The sequence below is a fragment of the Staurois parvus genome, unplaced genomic scaffold (genome assembly GCF_062004578.1).
Source record: "Staurois parvus isolate SC_StPar_1 unplaced genomic scaffold, SC_StPar_1.0 ptg001288l, whole genome shotgun sequence".
Taxonomy (NCBI): Eukaryota; Metazoa; Chordata; class Amphibia; order Anura; family Ranidae; genus Staurois; species Staurois parvus.
The window spans coordinates 1-24,058 of NW_028319084.1; the positions used below are offsets into that span (position 1 = coordinate 1).

A 24,058-nucleotide genomic window follows, 5' to 3' on the forward strand; every position below is an offset into this window, starting at 1 on the left:
AGGCACCACCCTCCAATCTAGCTCAGTGTTTGGGCATGCAGAGGGGTCCCTGTGCTCAGGCTCTGTGGGCGGTCCTTCTCCCCCAGGCACCACCCTCAAATCTAGCTTAGTGTTGGGGTCAGCAGACAGAGGGGTCCCTCTGCTCAGGCTCTGTGGGCGGTCCTTGTCCCCCAGGCCCCACCCTCCAATCTAGCTCAGTGTTTGGGTACGCAGACATAGCAGTTCCTTTACTTTGCATTTATGAAGATTTTCTTCTCATTCCAGCAGCTCCCTCTGCAGTACAGACTTCAGGCGGATGGCGTCCAGCGCCACACCAAACCCCAAGGGTGGAGATCTGCTGATGGAGAACGCCTTGCTAACCCTTTTGGTAGTCTTTGGTGCCTCTCAACTCCCACAATCCCTGCTGTAGGACAATCTCCATACAGTAATACACAGGGCACACCATACTCACAGATAAAATGGTCTCGCACCCGTGCCATGCGCACCAGGTTTTTCAGGTCCTCGTGGCGGAAGATCTCTCTGCTACACGTATCCATCCGCGAGTTCTCTACACGGGCCACTTTCTTCCCTGCAAAAAATAACACTGCATTATGGCCTATGGATGCCCTAGTGATGGGGGGGGGGGGGGGGGGGGACTCCATTACGGTCTATGAATTCCCCAGTGATGGGAGGGACTGCATTACGGCCTATGGATGCCCCAATAATGGGTGGGAAGCTGCATTACGGCCTATGGATGCCCCAGTGATGGAGGGGGGAGTGCATTACAGCCTATGGATGCCCCAGTGATGGGTGGGAAGCTGTATTACGGCCTATGGATGCCCCAATGATGGAGGGGGGGGGGGGGGGGGAGTGCATTACGGCCTATGGATGCCCCAGTGATGGGGGGGGGGGGGGGGGGGGGGGAGGGGGAGTGCATTACGGCCTATGGATGCCCCAGTGATGGGGGGGGGGGGGGGGGAGTGCATTACGGGCTATGGATGCCCCAGTGATTTGGGGGGGGGTGCATTACAGCCTATGGATGCCCCAGTGATGGGTAGGAAGCTGTATTATGGCCTATGGATGCCCCAATGATGGGGGGGGGGGGTGCATTACAGCCTATGGATGCCCCAGTGATGGGTGGGAATCTGTATTACGGCCTATGGATGCCCCAATGATGGGGGGGGGGGGGGGTGCATTACAGCCCATGGATGCCCCAGTGATGGGTGGGAATCTGTATTACGGCCTATGGATGCCCCAGTGATGGGTGGGAAGCTGTATTACGGCCTATGGATGCCCCAGTGATGGGTGGGAAGCTGTATTACGGCCTATGGATGCCCCAGTCTTCTACACAATGCAACTAAATGGTGAAAGCACCCCCAGCATACTTATGGTGAGAGACTGGCACACAAGCAACAAGGAGGGGGAACTCTGCTCCCCACCACTGTTATCTCTCTCTCTCCTCCAAAAACAAGAGCGACCAACAGACGGAGTACTAGGAGAAGAACAATGCTCACCACAAACCAACCCCCCAGTCATTCTCCATGATGATGGAAGAGACCAGCAGACTTCCCGAGTACCAGGAGAATGTCAGCACTCTCCACCAGTGTGACCGCACACCAATCCCCCCAAATCCTCTCCACTGACAGACTTAACCAGCATGAGGAGGATGACACTCACCATTCACATCATCCACCATGATAACTCCAGGCGAGAAACATTTCTGCAGCCTCTCCGCCAGGTCGCCCTCTATGGGGTGCAGCAATGTGATTTCCGGCAGTAAGCGGTAACTGGCTGTGGCCACGGGGGGAGAACTTGGCGTGGTCCTTCCCTGCAGGGAACACACAGAGTTCAGCACACATTCAGGCCCTGCTCACACATGCAATGCCTTTTTACCTCACTTTTGTGATTTATTTTTTTTTATTAGATTTCCAAAATATAACAATGGGTTAATAAGACACTGATAGTAGGAGGAAAAAAAAAAAAAAAAGTACAATGTTGACTATGCCCTGGAAGAAGGAACACAAGAGCCTGAGGATAATAAAAATACTTTTTACATAGAAACTGGATGAATGATAATGGTTTCAAGTCGGTTTCCATCTACCAGTGGGGCAAAAAAGTATTTAGTCAGCCACCAATTGTACAAGTTCTCCCACTTACAAAGATGAGAGAGGCCTGTAATTGGCATCATAGGGAGACCTCAAATATGAGAGACAAAATGAGAAAACAAATCCAGACAGACAATCACATTGGCTGATCTGGAAAGAATTTATTTGCAAATTATGGTGGAAAATAAGTATTTGGTGAATATGAAAAGTTCATCTCAATACTTTGTAATATATCCTTTGTTGGCAATGACAGAGGTCAGACGTTTCCTGTAAGTCTTCACAAGGTTGGCACACACTGTTGCTGGTATGTTGGCCCATCCTCCATGCAGATCTCCTCTAGAGCAGTGATGTTTTGGGGCTGTCGCTGGGCAACACGGACTTTCAACTCCCTCCAAAAGGTTTTCTATGGGGTTTAGATCTGGAGACTGGCTAGGCCACTCCAGGACCTTGAAATGCTTCTTACGAAGCCACTCCTTCGTTGCCCGGGCGGTATGTTTGGGATCATTGTCATGTTGGAAGACCCAGCCACGTTTCATCTTCAATGCCCTTGCTGATGGAAGGAGGTTTGCACTCAAAATCTCACGATACATGGCCCCATTCATTCTGTCCTGTACATGGATCAGTCGTCCTGGTCCCTTTGCAGAGAAACGGCCCCAAAGCATAATGTTGCCACCCCCATGCTTCACAGTAGGTATGGTGTTCTTTGGATGCAACTCAGCATTCTCTCTCCTCCAAACACGACAAGTTGTGTTTCTACCAAACAGTTCTATTTTGGTTTCATCTGACCATATGACATTCTCCCAATCCTCTTCTGGATCATCCAAATGCTCTCTAGCAAACTTCAGACGGGCCGGGACATGTACTGGCTTAAGCAGGGGCACACGTCTGGCACTGCAGGATCTGAGTGCCTGGCGGCGTAGTGTGTTTCTGATGGTAGCCTTTGTTACGTTGGTCACAGCTCTCTGCAGGTCATTCACTAGGTCCCCCCGTGTGGTCCTGGGATTTTTGCTCGCCGTTCTTGTGATCATTTTGACCCCACGGGGTGAGATCTTGCGTGGAGCCCCAGATCGAGGGAGATTATCAGTGGTCTTGTATGTCTTCCATTTTCTAATTATTGCTCCCACAGTTGATTTGTTCACACCAAGCTGCTTGCCTATTGCAGATTCAGTCTTCCCAGCCTGGTGAAGGTCTACAATTTTGTTTCTGGTGTCCTTCGACAGCTCTTTGGTCTTCACCATAGTGGAGTTTGGAGTGACTGTTTGAACTTATCAGTATAAAAGACACCTGTCCACAACCTCAAACAGGTGCCATTGATACAGGTAATGAGTGCAGGACAGAGGAGCCTCTTAAAGAAGAAGGTACAGGTCTGTGAGAGCCAGAAATCTTGCTTGTTTGTAGGTGACCAAATACTTATTTTCCACCATAATTTGCAAATAAATTCTTTCCAGATCAGCCAATGTGATTGTCTGGATTTGTTTTCTCATTTTGTCTCTCATAGTTGAGGTCTCCCTATGATGCCAATTACAGGCCTCTCTCATCTTTGTAAGTGGGAGAACTTGTACAATTGGTGGCTGACTAAATACTTTTTTGCCCCACTGTATATACAAAGTTTGACTAGAAGGAGATTCCCAGAGCACTGAGTTAGCAGCAGGCTCCATGCATGTTCCAGGTCTGCCTTATAAGGTAGTGAAGCCAAGGATAACAAAGACCACTCGGGGAGACGGCATACTGAAGTCAACAAAGACAGCTCCCATGTTTCTATCCCACCCCATCCTAATCCACACCCTGCCCTTTCCAGGTATCTTACCAACTCCCTTGACGCAATGCACGATGACGTGGATCTCCTGGCCGGGCCGAAGCTGAGCGATGAGGATGTCGCTGTGCACGGGCCGAGGCGGGTCAGTGTCATGGAAGAGATCCGACTGGTTTCCCTGTGGGAGCCACTTCATGTGACTGGTGTATACTGCAGAGGAAAGCAACAGGGTTAGGGGAGCCCAAAAAGGAGAGGGAAGCCTTATTGGGGGGGCAGGTTCTAGAGGGATTGGGCAGTCCCTAGGTGGTGAGGCCCAAATTAGGGTTAGGGGCAATTGTCAGAGGAGGTGATGAAGGAATCCAAAAAGGACAGGGAAGCATCGGGGGAGGCCCAAGGGGAGAGGGAAGCTTCATTGAAAGACTTGCTCTGGAGGGAAGGGACAGCCCTGGAGTGGGGTGGGAGGCCCAATTAGGGTTGGGGGCAACCTTGGAAAGAGGGGATGAGGGAGTTAGGAAGGACAAGACAGTGTCAGGGAAGTCCAACGGAAGAGGGAAGCTTCATTGGGGGCACATTCTGAAGGCATGGGGCAGCCCCTAGATCGGGTGTCGGCAACCCGCGGCTCCAGAGCCGCATGCGGCTCTTTTTCACCTTGGCTGCGGCTCCGGAGCACACTGCCCACCAGGTGACAGGCAATAGGGCAGCAATGGGCAAACTACGGCCCGGCGGACCTTTTAATCCGGCCCGCGGAGCTAGGCTCCCGCTAGGCTCCTCTCACAGTCCGCCCTGAAGACCGGTGTAGCATGAAAATCTGTCTCCTATGAGGATCTGTCCCCCTCGACGTATCTGCGCATGTGCCGGAGATCGCCGATCGGCTGCGAATGCCTGAAACTGGCACATGCGCAGATACGTCAAGGGGGACAGATCCTCATAGGAGACAGATTTTCATGCTACACCGGAACGGCGCGGGAACACGGCGAGAGGAACGCGCGGAGCAAAGGTAAGTGAATTGACACAGGGGGGACTTGGGGACTTAATATGGGATGAATTAATATGGGGAATGAATTACTATAGGGGGGATGAATTACTATAGGGGGGATGAATTACTATAGGGGGGATGAATTACTATAGGGGGGATGAATTACTATAGGGGGGATGAATTACTATAGGGGGGATGAATTACTATATGGGGGATGAATTTTCAGTTTTAAAAATGTGGCTCTCAAAATAAATTTCAATCCTGGTTTTGGCGAGATTTGGCTCAGTTGAAAAAAAAAAAGGTTGCCCACCACTGGCCTAAGGCTATGATTGCGATTATGACGATACACTGTGGCCCTGATTAACCCTTTGCTTACTGGGCCCTTAAACCCCCTTCATGACCAGAGCGCTTTTTGCAATATATGCAGTGTCGGATTTGTTTTAAATGTTGCAATGGTTTTGCGGCTCCCAGTCTTTTTTTCCCCTCTCGGAAACGGGTCCAAGTGGCTCTTTATGTCTTAAAGGTTGCAGACCCCTGCCCTAGATGGTGTCGGGGGCAACTTCGGGAGGAAGGGATAAGGGAGTCCAGGACAGGGCAAGGTCAGGGGAGGTTTGAGGAAGAAGGAAGCCCCATTAGGGAGCCAGTTCTGGAGAGATGTGACAGCCCCGGGGTGTGGGGTCCAATTATGGTTAAGGGGAGGGGGCTTTGAAGAGATGGAGCAGCCACTTGTACTCTGGGGGTAGAATCAGCAGGGGCCCTTGAGAGAACAGAGACCCAAATGGAGAGCAAGCATCTCACCTTTATGGTCCAGGTAGAGCTCGCTGGGATCGGAGGAGTCCTTAGCCGCACGGGGGTTCCGCGTACATCTCACATTCAGCTCAAACTGCAATGTGTCAATCTCCGTTCCTTCTGCGTCATCTAGGGGGCGACAGCAGCCATGAAGGACTTTGACAGTCTCGTATTACATGCAGCTGGGTACACCCATGAGAAGTTACCTTACCCGAGTTCCGATACTCAAACAGGCGGGGATCGGTGCGGATGGGGATGAGGCCCAGGCGGTGGGCGAGGATCTCGTCCTGTATGATCGATGTGTTCTTATAGACGTAAACTTTCTCTATGGCCATGGTGGGGACCTGCGGGGGAGAACAGGGAGATAACCCCCTCAGACTGAGCACAGGGGGAGAGGGAACTTGGATTTTGGCTGTTTTTGGTGGAGTGCTGAGGGTGCAGAGCCTTGTCTGGTCTGGGGAGATTATCCTCCACTTCCTGTCCTGGAGGCAGATAAAGCCCACCCTATTTTCTGGCTGGAGGACATCCAGCATCATCTAGCGCTTTCTTCCCCAGCCTGACTCTTCCTAAGAGGCAGCCCATTGCTTGAATCAGTGCACAGGGATCCTGAGAGAAGTACTGAGGCAGAGGAAACTATGTACAGCTCCCTGCTGGCCCCTTCCACCAGCCATGACAAGGATGCTAAATTTGTGTTGCCCGACACATGTAGTCCCAGGTAGGTAGCTTTTTTCAACCTTTAGCCCCATCAGGGCTCGCCTGTCAGGTGGAAGCATTCGGGAGGCAGAGGTACTGCCCGATTGCTTCCACGCAGCCCACGGTGCCAGCCTCCGTTTCCCCCCCTGTTCACCCCCCCCCACATGTGAACCTCCCCACTTGCCAAGTATCTCGGTCTCCGCTCGCCCATCTGCGGTGCCCGAGACTGGCTCAGTGTGTGCCGGCATCTAGAGGGGTGGGAGGAGAACGAACAAGTCCGCTCCCCTCCCCTTCTTGTCCTGACCCAGAAGTGACGTTTGACATCACTTCCAGGTCCCCATTCACAGATTCTCGACTGGGAAAGAATGTAATGCAGTGTGATGTGCACTGCATTACATTCAGGGGAGCACAGGGGAGACATTGGGGGTCTTTTAGACCCTGCATGCCTCATTAAAGAGAACCTGTCACCAAAAAATCAACACATAGGGGACTTTTTGTCCCCCATGTGATGAAAAAAAAAAAAGTTACGTAGAAAAAAAATATATTTTTTTACTAGTAAAAAAAATCAAAGCTGCACCCAAGCACATTACATTCTTTCAAAAAAAAAAAAAAAAAGGAAAAATTTGAGCCCCCACATATACGCACGCACAAAAGTAAACGCTCACGCCGGGGCGCCTACGCATGAAAACAACGATTGCAATACACGTTATATATCGCCGCGCGCAAGAATGAGAGCAATAATTCTAGCACCAGACCTCCTCTACACTGATGATCTATAAAAAAAAATATAGGGTACTGAAGTTTGTCGCCATTTCACGAGCGCACGCAAATTTAAGGTTTGACATGTTGGATATCTGTTTACTCGGTGGAACCTCATCTTTTATATTTTAACAAAAAATAGGGTAATTTATTGCTTTTTTGTGCCCTAAAATTAATTTTGTGTATTTTTTACTGAAATTTTGGAGTTTCCTAGACCTTTGTGATAATATCATGCGACATAAACTGGACCTGCCACTATTTTATTCTCTAGGGTCTCCAATTTCAGAAAATATATAATGTTTGGGGGTTTTGTGTAATCTTCAGGCCTAAAATGGTTTTTTAAACGTGTGTAAAAACGGCTCTGGCAGCGAAAGAGATAAAGGATAAGCCGGACACTCCCCTTTCCTGAGGAGCAGCCAATCGGTGCTCATTATACTGCAAGGTCTCTCTCCTCCCTGCTAGTCCCCGGGGGGGCGGTGCTGGAGACAGGCAGGGAGGGTAGGAGGAGATAAACAGTGCAATGTTAAAAAAATTAAACGCTTAAGTCGCCATAAAGTCGCTTTTGCTTTTAAAAGCCTCAGACATCCTAACAGCACGTTAGATTTAAATACGGTTTTGATTAAAATTGATTTTTTTTTTTTTATATCTGGACAAGCAGATTGTCATGAGGGACAAGTAGATTGGGGCCCCGATTTAGTCCCTGGACAAGTAGTTTTTTCAAAAATTTCCACATCTCCGCATAACCTGTCTGCGCTGCATAGAGAAGCACAGAGACCCATTCTAAAATAAGGTATGCAATGAGAATGGAAAGCTTTTACATATTAATGTCAATAGAAAGTTGATGAGGAGAAAAGGAGGAGCCAAGGAACAGAATTTAAGCCAATTAAACTTTATCTTTAATATAAAAAGGAAAACCCAGGAAATAAGGGGGCGATCTCCTGCCTCACCCACCTATCAGATCTCTGGCCCACCTTTCAGGTCTCCCACCTATCAGATTTCCAGCCCCCCTATTAGATCTCCTGCCCCACCCACCTATCAGATCTCTGGCCCACCCACCTATCAGGTCTCCCACTTTTCAGATCTCCTGCCCCACCTATCAGATCTCTGGCCCACCCACCTATCAGGTCTCCCACTTTTCAGATCTCCTGCCCCACCCACCTATCAGATCTCTGGCCCCACCCACCTATCAGATCTCTGGCCCCACCCACCTATCAGATCTCTGGCCCCACCCACCTATCAGGTCTCCCACCTATCAGGTCTCCCACCTATCAGGTCTCCCACCTATCAGGTCTCCTGCCCCACCTATCAGACCTCTGGCCCACCCACCTATCAGGTCTCCCACCTATCAGATCTCCTGCCCCACCCACCTATCAGATTTCTGGCCCACCTATCAGGTCTCCCACTTATCAGATTTCCTGCCCTACCCACCTATCAGATCTCTGGCCCACCTATCAGGTCTCCTACCTCTCCTGCAATGCCCACCAATCAAATCTATCTTTTCTGCCCCGCCCACCTACTGAATCCATCATACCTCGGCCAGCAGGATGCGCCGAAATGCATTCGCCATCGCCGCGTCTATTCCGACCATATCGAATTCCAGGAGGTCGTCCTCCATCTTGGTGATCTCCATCCGGAAATTCTGCAGAGGAGACAGAGAAGAGGGATGGAGAGGTCTTTGGGTAAAGAACAACCCCTCCCACATAGGTCATGTGACATGCCACCACCTACGGAGGAAATATGGACACAGCTGACAGTCATGTAACATTTCAGAATGAAGTCATCAAGAGCCTGCGCCGACTCCAGGGACCGGAGAGTACTGAGTTCCACCTACCATGGCTGCCTTTGGGTTAATGGGAAGATGGAAGTTAGAGGTTCACTCCACCCATAATTAACCCCCCCCAGGGTTTGGCAGGTTGGGGTCCTCCATCTAATATACTCTGCAGGCAATGGGTCAAGCAGTGCAGTATGTGAAGCGTCATTATAGAAAAAAAGACAGAAATTTCATTTAGGTGCAGCGTTGCATGACCGCGCAATTGTCCGTAATGCAAAAAATGGCCTGGTCAGGAAGGGGGGGGGGGGGGGAATCCTCTGGAGGGGGAGGGGTTAAGGGCTCATTGTCTGGCCACAGGAATGTGTGGTTTGGAGGCGCCTCTTAGGCTCAGTTCACATCTCTAGGTGCGATCACGTGCAGGCGTGTTTTTAGCGTGTGACGTAGGCGGCCCGTGCACTTCATGCAGTTTGAGTCTTTGCCAGAAATGCTCTGCAGCAACACGATGCGGTCTGGCATGTCTGGGGATGCATGGGGGTGTCATGAACAAGTGATGGTGTCACCAGGCGGCTTCCCATGTCCTGCTCTATGGGGACGCAGTGGTTGTACAAACAGCTGGAGGCCCCAGTGGCCGTACACCGGGGGGGGGGGGGGGGGGGAGGGGCCCTGTCAAGAAGGCAGTTTGGGGCCCCATGATCTCTAACAGGGGCCCTGCCCACCATGGCGGTCACACACTCACCTTCTGGAAGCGCTCCAGGTCCCAGGTGTCGTCATATCCGGGGTAATTCCCGGGGAAGTCCGTACTGTGCACCTAGGAGGACAGAACACAGACAGGTGACATCACAGCGCCGTGTCCCCTCCCCCCACCGTTCTCCAGGACAATCTCCAGATCAAGCACAGACATGAAGGCTGAGAGCTGATTGGTTAGTTCTGTATAATAGGAGATGGGGGGGGGGGTAGGTGCCCCTAACATGCTGACAGGGCAGACAGATTGGTAGTACACAGTATGGGGGGGTAGATGGGGGAACAGCAGGCAGAGGCGCATTCACAGCGCAGGGAGCAGAGTAGATGTAGTTGGGTGGGCAGTATACAGGTGGATGTGCGAGTAGAAGGTAAGTGGTGTGTAGTTTGGTGGGCAGCAGAAGGTAAGTGGTGTGTAGTTGGGTGGGCAGTAGAAGGTAAGTGGTGTGTAGTTGGGTGGGCAGTAGAAGGTAAGTGATGTGTAGTTGGGTGGGCAGTAGAAGGTAAGTGATGTGTAGTTGGGTGGGCAGTAGAAGGTAAGTGGTGTGTAGTTGGGTGGGCAGTAGAAGGTAAGTGATGTGTAGTTGGGTGGGCAGTAGAAGGTAAGTGGTGTGTAGTTGGGTGGGCAGTAGAAGGTAAGTGATGTGTAGTTTGGGGGGCAGTAGAAGGTAAGTGATGTGTAGTTTGGGGGGCAGTAGAGGGAGGTTGGTCTGTAGTTGGGTGGTCAGTAGGCGGTGTGTAGGTGCGTGGGCAATAGAAGGTAAGTGGTGTGCAGTTTGGGGGGCAGTAGAGGTTGGGTGGTCAGTAGGCGGTTGGTGGGCAATAGAAGGTAAGTGGTGTGCAGTTTGGGGGGCAGTAGAGGGAGGGTGGTCTGTAGTTGGGTGGTCAGTAGGCGGTGTGTAGGTGCGTGGGCAATAGAAGGTAAGTGGTGTGCAGTTTGGGGGGCAGTAGAGGTTGGGTGGTCAGTAGAAGGTAAGTGGTGTGTAGTAGGGTGGGCAGTAGAAGGTAAGTGGTGTGCAGTTGAGGGAGGTTGGTCTGTAGTTGGGTGGTCAGTAGGCGGTGTGTAGGTGCGTGGGCAATAGAAGGTAAGTGGTGTGCAGTTTGGGGGGCAGTAGAGGTTGGGTGGTCAGTAGAAGGTAAGTGGTGTGTAGTAGGGTGGGCAGTAGAAGGTAAGTGGTGTGCAGTTGAGGGAGGTTGGTCTGTAGTTGGGTGGTCAGTAGAGGGTAGGCGGTCAGTGTGTAGTAGGGTGGTCAGTAGGCGGGTGGTCAGTAGAAGGTAAGTGGTGTGTAGTAGGGTGGTCAGTAGAAGGTAAGTGGTGTGTAGTAGGGTGGTCAGTAGAAGGTAAGTGGTGTGTAGTAGGGTGGTCAGTAGGCGGGTGGTCAGTAGAAGGTAAGTGGTGTGTAGTAGGGTGGTCAGTAGGCGGGTGGGCAATAGAAGGTAAGTGGTGTGTAGGAGGGTGGTCTGTAGCGGGTAGGCGGTCAGTGTGTAGTAGGGTGGTCAGTAGAAGGTAAGTGGTGTGTAGTAGGGTGGTCAGTAGAAGGTAAGTGGTGTGTAGTAGGGTGGTCAGTAGGCGGTTGGTGGGCAATAGAAGGTAAGTGGTGTGTAGTAGGGTGGTCAGTAGCGGGTAGGCGGTCCCAGTAGGTCGCTCACATTCTGCAGTGAGAACTCTCCCAGCTGCACGCGGCTCCTCATCTCCTCCACCGCCGCCATCTCTGACTCCTCCCACGTGGACCGCCCACCACGGCCACGTCCAGTATGGCAGCCAAACTCCGCCTACCTCTAGAACAGCAGGCCTCTAGCAAGATGGCTGTCGGGCCCCGCCCATTACATCCATTACCGGGGAGCTTCAGCTTACGGCTCCGCCCCTCCACGTCTCCTGTTTACTTCCGGGTGTCAGGAAGAGTATCGGAGATACCCCGAGAGGGGCAGAATGGCGGCTCCGGGGGGCAGAAACCTTCCAGACTGGGGGGGCTTCCAGGACGATGTGCAGGTGACCCCCAAATACCGGCCTAGCCCGCACTACCCCTTCACCTTCATTGTCCTCCAGTATCACAGAATACTGACCCCCCAGTACAGGAGACCCCCCCCCCCATACTACTCGCCATATGAGCCCCAATACTGACCCCTCCCCCACCTCTAAGGGTCTCCTTTCATATCCGATCCCCCAATACTGACCCCCCCTTCACCTTCCTGCCACCAATGAACCGCCCCCCCCATATTCCCCCCACTATTATACCTGACCAAGTGGGGGTCTCCTTCATATCTAACCCCTCCCCCATACTGATCCCCCCTCCTCCTGACATGTAGGTGACCCCTGACCCCCCCACCTTGGTTCCTCCATTCCACACTTAATAACAAGTATTTTTTCTTGCAGACCGGGGGCGGGGCTGCGGTGATTGACATGGAGAACATGGATGACACATCGGGCTCCAGCTTTGAGGACATGGGGGAGATCCACCAGAGGATGAAGGAGGACGAGGAGGAGGGGGAAGCAGACGGAGTCCCTGAGGAGGGCGATGAGGACGGAGCTTTCCTGGGCATGAAGGGGATAAAGGGTCAGCTGGGGCGACAAGTGGCCGATGAGGTGAGTGTCAGCTCCTGGGTCCTGTACATTACCACCTGGCCTGGTTACCCACCCTACTTCTCCTCACCCACCGTCCACCCAGCCTGGTTACCCTCCCTACCCTCCTCACCCACCGTCCACCCAGCCTGGTTACCCACCCTACTTCTCCTCACCCACCGTCCACCTGACCTGGTTACCCACCCTACTTCTCCTCACCCACCGTCCACCTGACCTGGTTACCCACCCTACTTCTCCTCACCCACTCTCCACATTCCTGGTAACCCACCCTGCTTCTCACCCACTGTCCACCCAGCCTGGTTACCCACCCTACTTCTCCTCACCCACTGTCCACCCAGCCTGGTTACCCACCCTACTTCTCCTCACCCACCGTCCACCTGACCTAGTTACCCACCCTACTTCTCCTCACCCACTGTCCACCCGGCCTGGTTACCCACCCTACTTCTCCTCACCCACCGTCCACCTGACCTGGTTACCCACCCTACTTCTCCTCACCCACTCTCCACCTTCCTGGTAACCCACCCTACTTCTCCTCACCCACCATCCACCCAGCCTGGTTACCCACCCTACTTCTCCTCACCCACCGTCCACCTGACCTGGTTACCCACCCTACTTCTCCTCACCCACCGTCCACCTGACCTGGTTACCCACCCTACTTCTCCTCACCCACTGTCCACCCGGCCTGGTTACCCACCCTACTTCTCCTCACCCACCGTCCACCCAGCCTGGTTACCCACCCTACTTCTCCTCACCCACTCTCCACCTTCCTGGTAACCCACCCTGCTTCTCACCCACTGTCCACCCAGCCTGGTTACCCACCCTACTTCTCCTAACCCACCGTCCACCTGACCTGGTTACCCACCCTACTTCTCCTCACCCACTCTCCACCTTCCTGGTAACCCACCCTACTTCTCACCCACTGTCCACCTGGCCTGGTTACCTACCCTACTTCTCCTCACACACCGTCCACCTGGCCTGGTTACCCACCCTACTTCTCCTCACCCACCGTCCACCTGGCCTGGTTACCCACCCTACTTCTCCTCACCCACTGTCCACCTGGCCTGGTTACCCACCCTACTTCTCCTCACACACCGTCCACCTGGCCTGGTTACCCACCCTACTTCTCCTCACCCACTCTCCACCTTCCTGGTAACCCACCCTACTTCTCACCCACTGTCCACCTGGCCTGGTTACCTACCCTACTTCTCCTCACACACCGTCCACCTGGCCTGGTTACCCACCCTACTTCTCCTCACCCACCGTCCACCTGGCCTGGTTACCCACCCTACTTCTCCTCACCCACCGTCCACCTGGCCTGGTTACCCACCCTACTTCTCCTCACCCACTGTCCACCTGGCCTGGTTACCCACCCTACTTCTCCTCACCCACCATCTACCTGGCCTGGTTACCCACCCTACTTCTCCTCACCCACTGTTCACCTTTCCTGGTTACCCACCCTACTTCTCCTCACCCACCGTCCACCCAGCCTGGTTACCCACCCTACTTCTCACCCACCGTCCACCCAGCCTGGTTACCCACCCTACTTCTCCTCACCCACTCTCCATCTTCCTGGTTACCCACCCTACTTCTCCTCTCCCACTGTCCACCCAGCCTGGTTACCCACCCTACTTCTCCTCACCCACTCTCCATCTTCCTGGTTACCCACCCTACTTCTCACCCCTGTCCACCTGGCCTGGTTACCCACTCCACTCATTTTCACCCACCTCTTTTTCCTATTTCCCCCTGTACTCTGAGTCCAGGTTACCCACCCATCTTTTCCTCACTCACTGTCCACCTGGCCTGGTTACCCACCCATCTTTTCCTCACCCACTGTCCGCCTGCCTGGTTACCCACCCTACTTCTCCTCACCCACTGTTCACCTTTCCTAGTTACCCACCCTACTTCTCCTCACCCACCGTCCACCCAGCCTGGTTACCCACACTACTTCTCCTCACCCACCGTCCACCCAGCCTGGTTACCCACCCTACTTCTCCTCACCCACCGTCCACTCAGCCTGGTTACCCACCCTACTTCTCCTCACCCACTCTCCACCTTCCTGGTTACCCTCCCTACTTCTCCTCACCCACTCTCCATCTTCCTGGTTACCCACCCTACTTCTCACCCCTGTCCACCTGGCCTGGTTACCCACTCCACTAATTTTCACCCACCTCTTTTTCCTATTTCCCCCTGTCCTCTGAGTCCAGGTTACCCACCCATATTTTCCTCAACCACTGTCCACCTGGCCTGGTTACCCACCCTACTTCTCCTCACCCACTGTCTGCCTGCCTGGTTTCCCTCCCTACCCTCCTCACCCACTGTCCTCCAAGTCTGGGTTACCCACCCTACCCCTCCTTACCCACTGTCCTCCGTGTCCGAACTACCCACCCATTTCTCCTCACCCTCTCTCCTAGACCTTACTTCTAACCAACCTCAGTGTGTGGGGTAGGTGACCTGCCCACTCCTCTCATTGCCTGCTGTCTATGCAGTCGGGGTCACCCTCTCTTTTTCTCCCTCAGATGTGGCAGGCGGGGAAGCGGCAGGCCTCCAAGGCCTTTAATCTTTACGCCAACATAGACATCCTGCGCCCATACTTTGATGTGGAGCCCATGCAGGTCCGGAACCGGTGAGTGTGACCCCCATAGTGGGGTGACAGAGGATCATAGTCTGAGGATTGGAGGATATAATGATCTCACACCTCCAGTACAGTCACATGTAGAGTACTGAGTACTGTGCAGAGAGAGGTAGGATTATTATTGTTGCACACGGGGGCGGTATTATTCTCACACAGCACATCGAGGTAGTTATGGTGTTGTACTGGCCATTCCCTCGCATTTGCCGGAAATTTCCAATGGCATTTTCTATACTAAGAACTGTATTTACAATATTGGATCAAATGTTCTTATGTAATTTAGTGAAATGTAAATATGATGTAAGTTCCCCCTATAGAGTTTTGAGGACCCCCTGTGATGACACCAGCATAACATCTCTTCCTATTTCCCTTTCCCAGGCTGCTGGAGTCAATGATTCCCGTAAAGATGATCAACTTCCCACAGGTGTGTATGACAGTCCAGTCATGACTAATCTACCCCCGATCTGGTTCAGAAAAAAAGGTCTCATGGCTCCTTCTTCTGTCTGCAGAAAATTGCTGGAGAGCTGTACGGACCCCTCATGCTGGTGTTTACCATGGTGGCCATTCTGCTTCATGGCATGAAATCATCTGGAACAGTCATTGTAAGGGGAAAAGGGCAATGAGGGGTTGGGGGGTGCGTTATCAAATAATGGATGTGGTACAGAATGTGAGCTACAGTTCAGGATGAAAGGGTTGGTTGGGGATCAAGGGTATGGTATTGGATAGATTTGTGAATGTGATATAGGATGGAGAGTTTGGTTGGGGATGGTGGGTGCGGGATGGGATGACTGATGTTGTGCAGGACGTTGGGTACAGTTCAGGATGAAGAGTTTGGTTGGGGATGGCGGATGTAGTAGTGGATGGAGAGTTTGGTTTAGGTGGAGTTTGCAGTATGGGATAGAATGCTAGATGTGGTATAGGATGAAGGGATGGTTGGGAATGGTGGATGCAGTATGGTATATGATGGTGGATGCTGTTTAGATTGAAGGGTTTGGTTGGGGGTGGAGGATGTGGTATGGTATAGGAGGATGTGGTATGGTATAGGATAATGGATGGGGTAAAGGGTGTAGAGTATGGTAGATGAAGGAAGGGATGAGATGGTAGATGTGGTACAGGGAGTGCAGTATGGGTAAGGGTGAAGGGTGTGGGATGGGATGGTTGATGTGGTATAGGATGAAGAGTTTTGTTGGGGGTGAAGGCTGTGGGATAGGATAGAATGGTGGATGTGGTATAGGATGGAGACATAGCTGGGGAAAGTGGATGCAGTATGGAATAGTATGGCAGAAGCTGTATAGTATGGAGAGGTTTGTTGAGGATGGACGATGCGGGATAGGATGGAGAGTTTGGTTGAAGATGGAAGGTGCAGTAATGGATAGGATGGTGGACACAGTATAGGATATGGTAGATGAGGTATAGGATGTACAGTTTGGTTCAGAATGAAGGGTTTGGTTGGTGATATAGGGTCCAGTATTAGATAAGATGGAGAGTTTGGCTGGGGGTGGCGGATGTGGTTTTGGATGGAGAGTTTGGTTGGGGGTGGATGAGGTGCGGTATAGGATAGAGAGTTTGATTTGGGGTGGTGGATGCGGTATAGGATGGAGAATTTGGTTGGGAATGGGGGATGTTGTAGAGAATGGAGAGTTTAGTAGAAGTTGGAAGGGGCAGTAATGGATAGGATGGAGAGTTTTGTTTTGGATAGTGGATGCGGTATAGAATGGAGAGTTTGGTTGGGGATGGTGGATGCAGTAATGGATAGGATAGTGGATGCGGTATAGAATGGAGAGTTTGGTTGGGGATGGTGGATGCAGTATAAGATTGAGAGTTTGGTTGGGGATGGCGGATGCAGTAAGGAATGGAGAATTTGATTGTGGATGGCGGATGAGACATAGGATGGAGAATTTGGTTGTGGATGATGGATGAGGTATAGGATGGAGAGTTTTGTTGGGGATGGCTGATGCGGTATAGGATGGAGAGTTTTGTAGAAGCAGGAAGGTGCAGTAATGGATAGGATGGAGGATGCGGTATAGGATAGAGAGTTTGGTTGGGGATGGTGGATGCGGTATAGGATGGAGAGTTTTGTTGGGGATGGCAGATGAGGTATAGGACAGAGAGTTTGGTTTGGGATGGCTGATGCGGTATAGGATGGAGAGTTTTGTAGAAGCGGGAAGGTGCAGTAATGGATAGGATGGTGGAAGTGGTATAGGATAGAGAGTTTGGTTGGGGATGGTGGATGCGGTATAGGATGGAGAGTTTGGTTTGGGATGGCGGATGCGGTATAGGATGGAGAGTTTTGTTGGGGATGGCAGATGAGGTATAGGATGGAGAGTTTTGTTGGGGATGGCAGATGAGGTATAGGATGGAGAGTTTGGTTGGGGATGGTGGATGCAGTAATGGATAGGATAGTGGATGCGGTATAGAATGGAGAGTTTGGTTGGGGATGGTGGATGCAGTATAGGATTGAGAGTTTGGTTGGGGATGGCGGATGCAGTAAGGAATGGAGAATTTGATTGTGGATGGCGGATGAGACATAGGATGGAGAATTTGGTTGTGGATGATGGATGAGGTATAGGATGGAGAGTTTTGTTGGGGATGGCTGATGCGGTATAGGATGGAGAGTTTTGTAGAAGCAGGAAGGTGCAGTAATGGATAGGATGGAGGATGCGGTATAGGATAGAGAGTTTGGTTGGGGATGGTGGATGCGGTATAGGATGGAGAGTTTTGTTGGGGATGGCAGATGAGGTATAGGACAGAGAGTTTGGTTTGGGATGGCTGATGCGGTATAGGATGGAGAGTTTTGTAGAAGCGGGAAGGTGCAGTAATGGATAGGATGGTGGATGTGGTATAGGATAGAGAGTTTGGTTGGGGATGGTGGATGCGGTATAGGATGGAGAGTTTGGTTTGGGATGGCGGATGCGGTATAGGATGGAGAGTTTTGTTGGGGATGGCAGATGAGGTATAGGATGGAGAGTTTTGTTGGGGATGGCAGATGAGGTATAGGATGGAGAGTTTGGTTGAAGATGGAAGGTGCAGTAATGGATAGGATGGTGGACACAGTATAGGATATGGTAGATGAGGTATAGGATGTACAGTTTGGTTCAGAATGAAGGGTTTGGTTGGTGATATAGGGTCCAGTATTAGATAAGATGGAGAGTTTGGCTGGGGGTGGCGGATGTGGTTTTGGATGGAGAGTTTGGTTGGGGGTGGATGAGGTGCGGTATAGGATAGAGAGTTTGATTTGGGGTGGTGGATGCGGTATAGGATGGAGAATTTGGTTGGGAATGGGGGATGTTGTAGAGAATGGAGAGTTTAGTAGAAGTTGGAAGGGGCAGTAATGGATAGGATGGAGAGTTTTGTTTTGGATAGTGGATGCGGTATAGAATGGAGAGTTTGGTTGGGGATGGTGGATGCAGTAATGGATAGGATAGTGGATGCGGTATAGAATGGAGAGTTTGGTTGGGGATGGTGGATGCAGTATAGGATTGAGAGTTTGGTTGGGGATGGCGGATGCAGTAAGGAATGGAGAATTTGATTGTGGATGGCGGATGAGACATAGGATGGAGAATTTGGTTGTGGATGATGGATGAGGTATAGGATGGAGAGTTTTGTTGGGGATGGCTGATGCGGTATAGGATGGAGAGTTTTGTAGAAGCAGGAAGGTGCAGTAATGGATAGGATGGAGGATGCGGTATAGGATAGAGAGTTTGGTTGGGGATGGTGGATGCGGTATAGGATGGAGAGTTTTGTTGGGGATGGCAGATGAGGTATAGGACAGAGAGTTTGGTTTGGGATGGCTGATGCGGTATAGGATGGAGAGTTTTGTAGAAGCGGGAAGGTGCAGTAATGGATAGGATGGTGGATGTGGTATAGGATAGAGAGTTTGGTTGGGGATGGTGGATGCGGTATAGGATGGAGAGTTTGGTTTGGGATGGCGGATGCGGTATAGGATGGAGAGTTTTGTTGGGGATGGCAGATGAGGTATAGGATGGAGAGTTTTGTTGGGGATGGCAGATGCGGTATAGGATGGAGAGTTTTGTAGAAGCAGGAAGGTGCAGTAATGGATAGGATGGAGGATGCGGTATAGGATAGAGAGTTTGGTTGGGGATGGTGGATGCGGTATAGGATGGAGAGTTTTGTTGGGGATGGCAGATGAGGTATAGGACAGAGAGTTTGGTTTGGGATGGCTGATGCGGTATAGGATGGAGAGTTTTGTAGAAGCGGGAAGGTGCAGTAATGGATAGGATGGTGGAAGTGGTATAGGATAGAGAGTTTGGTTGGGGATGGTGGATGCGGTATAGGATGGAGAGTTTGGTTTGGGATGGCGGATGCGGTATAGGATGGAGAGTTTTGTTGGGGATGGCAGATGAGGTATAGGATGGAGAGTTTTGTTGGGGATGGCAGATGAGGTATAGGATGGAGAGTTTGGTTGGGGATGGTGGATGCAGTAATGGATAGGATAGTGGATGCGGTATAGAATGGAGAGTTTGGTTGGGGATGGTGGATGCAGTATAGGATTGAGAGTTTGGTTGGGGATGGCGGATGCAGTAAGGAATGGAGAATTTGATTGTGGATGGCGGATGAGAGATAGGATGGAGAATTTGGTTGTGGATGATGGATGAGGTATAGGATGGAGAGTTTTGTTGGGGATGGCTGATGCGGTATAGGATGGAGAGTTTTGTAGAAGCAGGAAGGTGCAGTAATGGATAGGATGGAGGATGCGGTATAGGATAGAGAGTTTGGTTGGGGATGGTGGATGCGGTATAGGATGGAGAGTTTTGTTGGGGATGGCAGATGAGGTATAGGACAGAGAGTTTGGTTTGGGATGGCTGATGCGGTATAGGATGGAGAGTTTTGTAGAAGCGGGAAGGTGCAGTAATGGATAGGATGGTGGATGTGGTATAGGATAGAGAGTTTGGTTGGGGATGGTGGATGCGGTATAGGATGGAGAGTTTGGTTTGGGATGGCGGATGCGGTATAGGATGGAGAGTTTTGTTGGGGATGGCAGATGAGGTATAGGATGGAGAGTTTTGTTGGGGATGGCAGATGAGGTATAGGATGGAGAGTTTGGTTGAAGATGGAAGGTGCAGTAATGGATAGGATGGTGGACACAGTATAGGATATGGTAGATGAGGTATAGGATGTACAGTTTGGTTCAGAATGAAGGGTTTGGTTGGTGATATAGGGTCCAGTATTAGATAAGATGGAGAGTTTGGCTGGGGGTGGCGGATGTGGTTTTGGATGGAGAGTTTGGTTGGGGGTGGATGAGGTGCGGTATAGGATAGAGAGTTTGATTTGGGGTGGTGGATGCGGTATAGGATGGAGAATTTGGTTGGGAATGGGGGATGTTGTAGAGAATGGAGAGTTTAGTAGAAGTTGGAAGGGGCAGTAATGGATAGGATGGAGAGTTTTGTTTTGGATAGTGGATGCGGTATAGAATGGAGAGTTTGGTTGGGGATGGTGGATGCAGTAATGGATAGGATAGTGGATGCGGTATAGAATGGAGAGTTTGGTTGGGGATGGTGGATGCAGTATAGGATTGAGAGTTTGGTTGGGGATGGCGGATGCAGTAAGGAATGGAGAATTTGATTGTGGATGGCGGATGAGACATAGGATGGAGAATTTGGTTGTGGATGATGGATGAGGTATAGGATGGAGAGTTTTGTTGGGGATGGCTGATGCGGTATAGGATGGAGAGTTTTGTAGAAGCAGGAAGGTGCAGTAATGGATAGGATGGAGGATGCGGTATAGGATAGAGAGTTTGGTTGGGGATGGTGGATGCGGTATAGGATGGAGAGTTTTGTTGGGGATGGCAGATGAGGTATAGGACAGAGAGTTTGGTTTGGGATGGCTGATGCGGTATAGGATGGAGAGTTTTGTAGAAGCGGGAAGGTGCAGTAATGGATAGGATGGTGGATGTGGTATAGGATAGAGAGTTTGGTTGGGGATGGTGGATGCGGTATAGGATGGAGAGTTTGGTTTGGGATGGCGGATGCGGTATAGGATGGAGAGTTTTGTTGGGGATGGCAGATGAGGTATAGGATGGAGAGTTTTGTTGGGGATGGCAGATGAGGTATAGGATGGAGAGTTTTGTTGGGGATGGCAGATGAGGTATAGGATGGAGAGTTTTGTTGGGGATGGCGGATGTGGTATACTATGGAGAGTTTGGTTGGGGATGGTGGATGCAGTATAGAATGGAGAGTTTGGTTGGGGATGGCAGATATGGTATAGGATGGAGAGTTTGGTTGGGGATGGCGGATGTGGTATAGGATGGAGAGTTTGGTTGGGGAAGGCGGATGTGGTATAGGATGGAGAGTTTGGTTGGGGAAGGCGGATGTGGTATAGGATGAAGAGTTTGGTTGGAGATGGAGGATGTGGTCTAGGATGGAGAGTTTTGTTGGGGATGGTGGGTGCGGTATAGGATGAAGAGTTTGGTTGGAGATGGAGGATGCTGTATAGGATGGAGAGTTTGGTATGGGATGGGATAGTGAATGTGGTACAGGGTGTGCAGTACAGGTCAGGATGAAGGGTTTGGTTGGTGATGGAGGGTGTGGTATGGGATAGGATGGAAGATTTGGTAGAAGATGGAGGCTGATTTAATGAAGAGTTTATTCTTTGGCACACAGGTGGAGGGCACACTCATGGGCACCGCCATTGGGACTTGCTTCGGATATTGGCTTGGAGTTTCATCCTTCATTTATTTTGTTGCCTATTTGTGTAACTCTCAGATCACCATGCTGCAGACCCTCTCTCTGCTGGTGAGTACTAGTATTCCAGTAATAAGATTTTGCACTTGCATTTTCAGAAAGCGCTAAGTAAATAAGACGATGTTTCAGAGAGAGTGATTAAAAGCAGGTTCCTAATGCTGTGCTGTCTATTTAGATAAGCCATAGTGCTCTGGGAATCCTGTGTTATGGGCACTCAGTGTGACCCTCTTCTCTTGCAGGGTTATGGCCTCTTCGGACACTGCATCGTCCTTTTCATCACCTACAACATTCATTTCCACTCTCTCTTCTACATCTTCTGGTTGGTGATCGGTGGCCTATCTACCCTGCGCATGGTGAGTAATGTCCCCATGGGGAGCAGTTCGTATCCCCTCTCTATCACTGTGATCTAATTTGACGCTGTTCCCTTGTCATCTTGCAGGTGGCGGTTTTGCTCTCACGCACAGTCGGTCAAACGCAGCGCCTGATCCTCTGTGGCTTTATAGCCGCTCTGCACATGTTGTTCCTCCTCTACCTGCACTTCGCCTATCACAAGGTGGTGGAAGGTAAGGACATCGTCTGTATGCCGAGGGGTCTGGTATGGCTTCTGTTGGCGTAGAGACAATATGAGCTAAAGTGGACCTGTCATATGGAAATGAAAGACGTAGAGTGTTCAGGCTTCACCTCAGAGAGGTCACATATTAAATCTGAACTCCGGACCTCTTTTCAGTCTTGCAGTTGTACAGCTATCATCCACGTGTGGCCAGGATTTTACTTTTGTGCTCTGGCCGAGTTCTATTCTACATCCTGGGAGCTTAGGAGCATCCAGTTGGAAGGACAGGGCTTGATTGGTATTGTGGGTGGAGTCACTGGGGGGGGGGGGGGTTGTAGAAAAATTCTGATTCCTATTTGTAATATTTCCTGTGCCTGCTCACCCCCCATGCCCTCTCCTTACCAGGTATCCTGGACACACTGGACGGACAGAACATGCCACCCCCTTTCCAAAGAGTCGCTCGTGATTTGTCCTTGGGCACCAACTCGGTTCTGAATGTGACCCTCCAGGCCTTGCCCGCCGAGTCTGGCTGATCGCAGGTCACATGACAGGAAGTGATGCAGATACAAAGGACTTCCTCAAAGACTGACCCTTGTAGGGCACGTATCTTCTAGAGATGGTATGAGGGTTCCAAGGATTATTTCCTCTGAACGGTGCCCAGTTGGGTTTGCTGGGTTCTTCTTTTGGACTGGATCTCTGTAAAGGGTCACATACCCCCTCTCCTGATACACTAATTTTATTTTAAGATGCTGTTATAATGTTTGGTCAGCCCCTCCCTCAGCAGCCTGAGCGTTGATGATGGCAAGTTTACAGGAAGTGATTTCTGGAAGCTATTGGCTGTCTGGCTAGAGAATCCACCTCTACTCATGTACAGAATTCCACCAAAGCCACCAATTCCTTTGTATAGTTGGTTCTCATTGTCTGATGAAATCTTCATCGATTATTTTAGGCTTCATAATAAATTTAGAGCGGTGTGACCCCTGAGTCTTCCATTCCTCCAGGGGTTAGGGCCCACCTCAGTTTGGGAAAGGTTAGTTCATTTTATATAAATTGGTAATGTTATATAAAGCGTTAATTTCAATCGTCTAATAAATAATTCCCAGTGATCCTCCCTGAAAGTCCTTGTTCAAGCAACCTTTTGTAGGATGACAACGTTCTGTTCCTGTCTCCTAGTTGTTCTGCGTTGTCACCAGGGGCGGACTGACCATTTGGAAACTCGGGCATCGCCCGAGGGCCCAGAGTCAGTAGGGGCCCCATGTTGTGCCCCTGGTACCTTTCTGATAGGCTTTTTTGAGTTTGGGCAAGGACACAGGGGCCCCATGATCCCCAATCCCCGGGGGCCCCATGAGTTGTCAATCCGCCCCTGGTTGTCACCCTTCCACAGGAGACTTTAAATGGCCATTGCATCACCCATAACACAGACACAGTCCACTGTGGTCACCATCATGAGAACCTGCCCTGATAAATGCTATGCAGCCATCTCTGGAGTGCATGTGGATGGGAAATAGCTGCAAAGATCAGCAGCACAGAGATGGAACAAAAGGGAAAACATAAATCTAAAAATTACTACTGTGTAACTATGGAGCTACAGGCTCCAGGCAAAAATTGAATCTTGGGTTGTAGATGGGGGATTGGACTATAGGCCACCACCAGAAGGCTGTCCCTTTAGGTGTGCTTTTAGTTTAGGTTGCACTTGTGTCCTGCTCCTGAAGGCAGCGGCATCAAACCCATCCATGAGAAATTCAGCTGTGTCCTCCACTGAACAAGAAAGAAAAACTAAATGTCATCCAGTCAGAGAATAGATCTACTGTATTCTCCCACTGTTTGGGGACATTGCAGAGAACATCGCCTTCTCATACTTACCAACATTTCCTTTCACAGGCATGACTTTATCATATGGTGGGTCCTAACCTGTATGGCTGCAGGGAATTGACCTGAATGCATTTGTGGATGGAGGGAAGTGTAGAAAGAGGGAAGGACCTGGCCCTGTACAAGTCTTTGGATAGATGGTCCCAGGCTGTAGGCTTTTGTGGA

The 24,058-nt window shown here is 50.8% G+C and overlaps 2 protein-coding genes across 2 annotated transcripts; one reads left to right on the forward strand and one right to left on the reverse strand.

Moving 5' to 3' along the window:
- Positions 1–287: 287 nt before the first annotated feature.
- Positions 288–11,351, reverse strand: POLR1C (RNA polymerase I and III subunit C). Its single transcript, XM_089660931.1, is given in 9 exon segments — positions 288–568; positions 1,657–1,783; positions 1,785–1,807; positions 3,892–4,047; positions 5,612–5,731; positions 5,814–5,946; positions 8,586–8,693; positions 9,562–9,633; positions 11,214–11,351. Coding segments are annotated over 9 exon segments (1,080 nt in total). The 5' UTR covers positions 11,274–11,351.
- A 47-nt stretch (positions 11,352–11,398) lies between these two features.
- YIPF3 (Yip1 domain family member 3) lies at positions 11,399–23,142 on the forward strand. Its single transcript, XM_089660910.1, has 9 exons — positions 11,399–11,553; positions 11,938–12,147; positions 14,661–14,767; positions 15,152–15,197; positions 15,283–15,375; positions 21,394–21,525; positions 21,714–21,827; positions 21,914–22,037; positions 22,430–23,142. The coding sequence occupies exons 1-9, from the start codon at positions 11,494–11,496 to the stop codon at positions 22,555–22,557; spliced, it is 1,014 nt and encodes a 337-aa protein (XP_089517036.1). The 5' UTR covers positions 11,399–11,493; the 3' UTR covers positions 22,558–23,142.
- Positions 23,143–24,058: the final 916 nt, after the last annotated feature.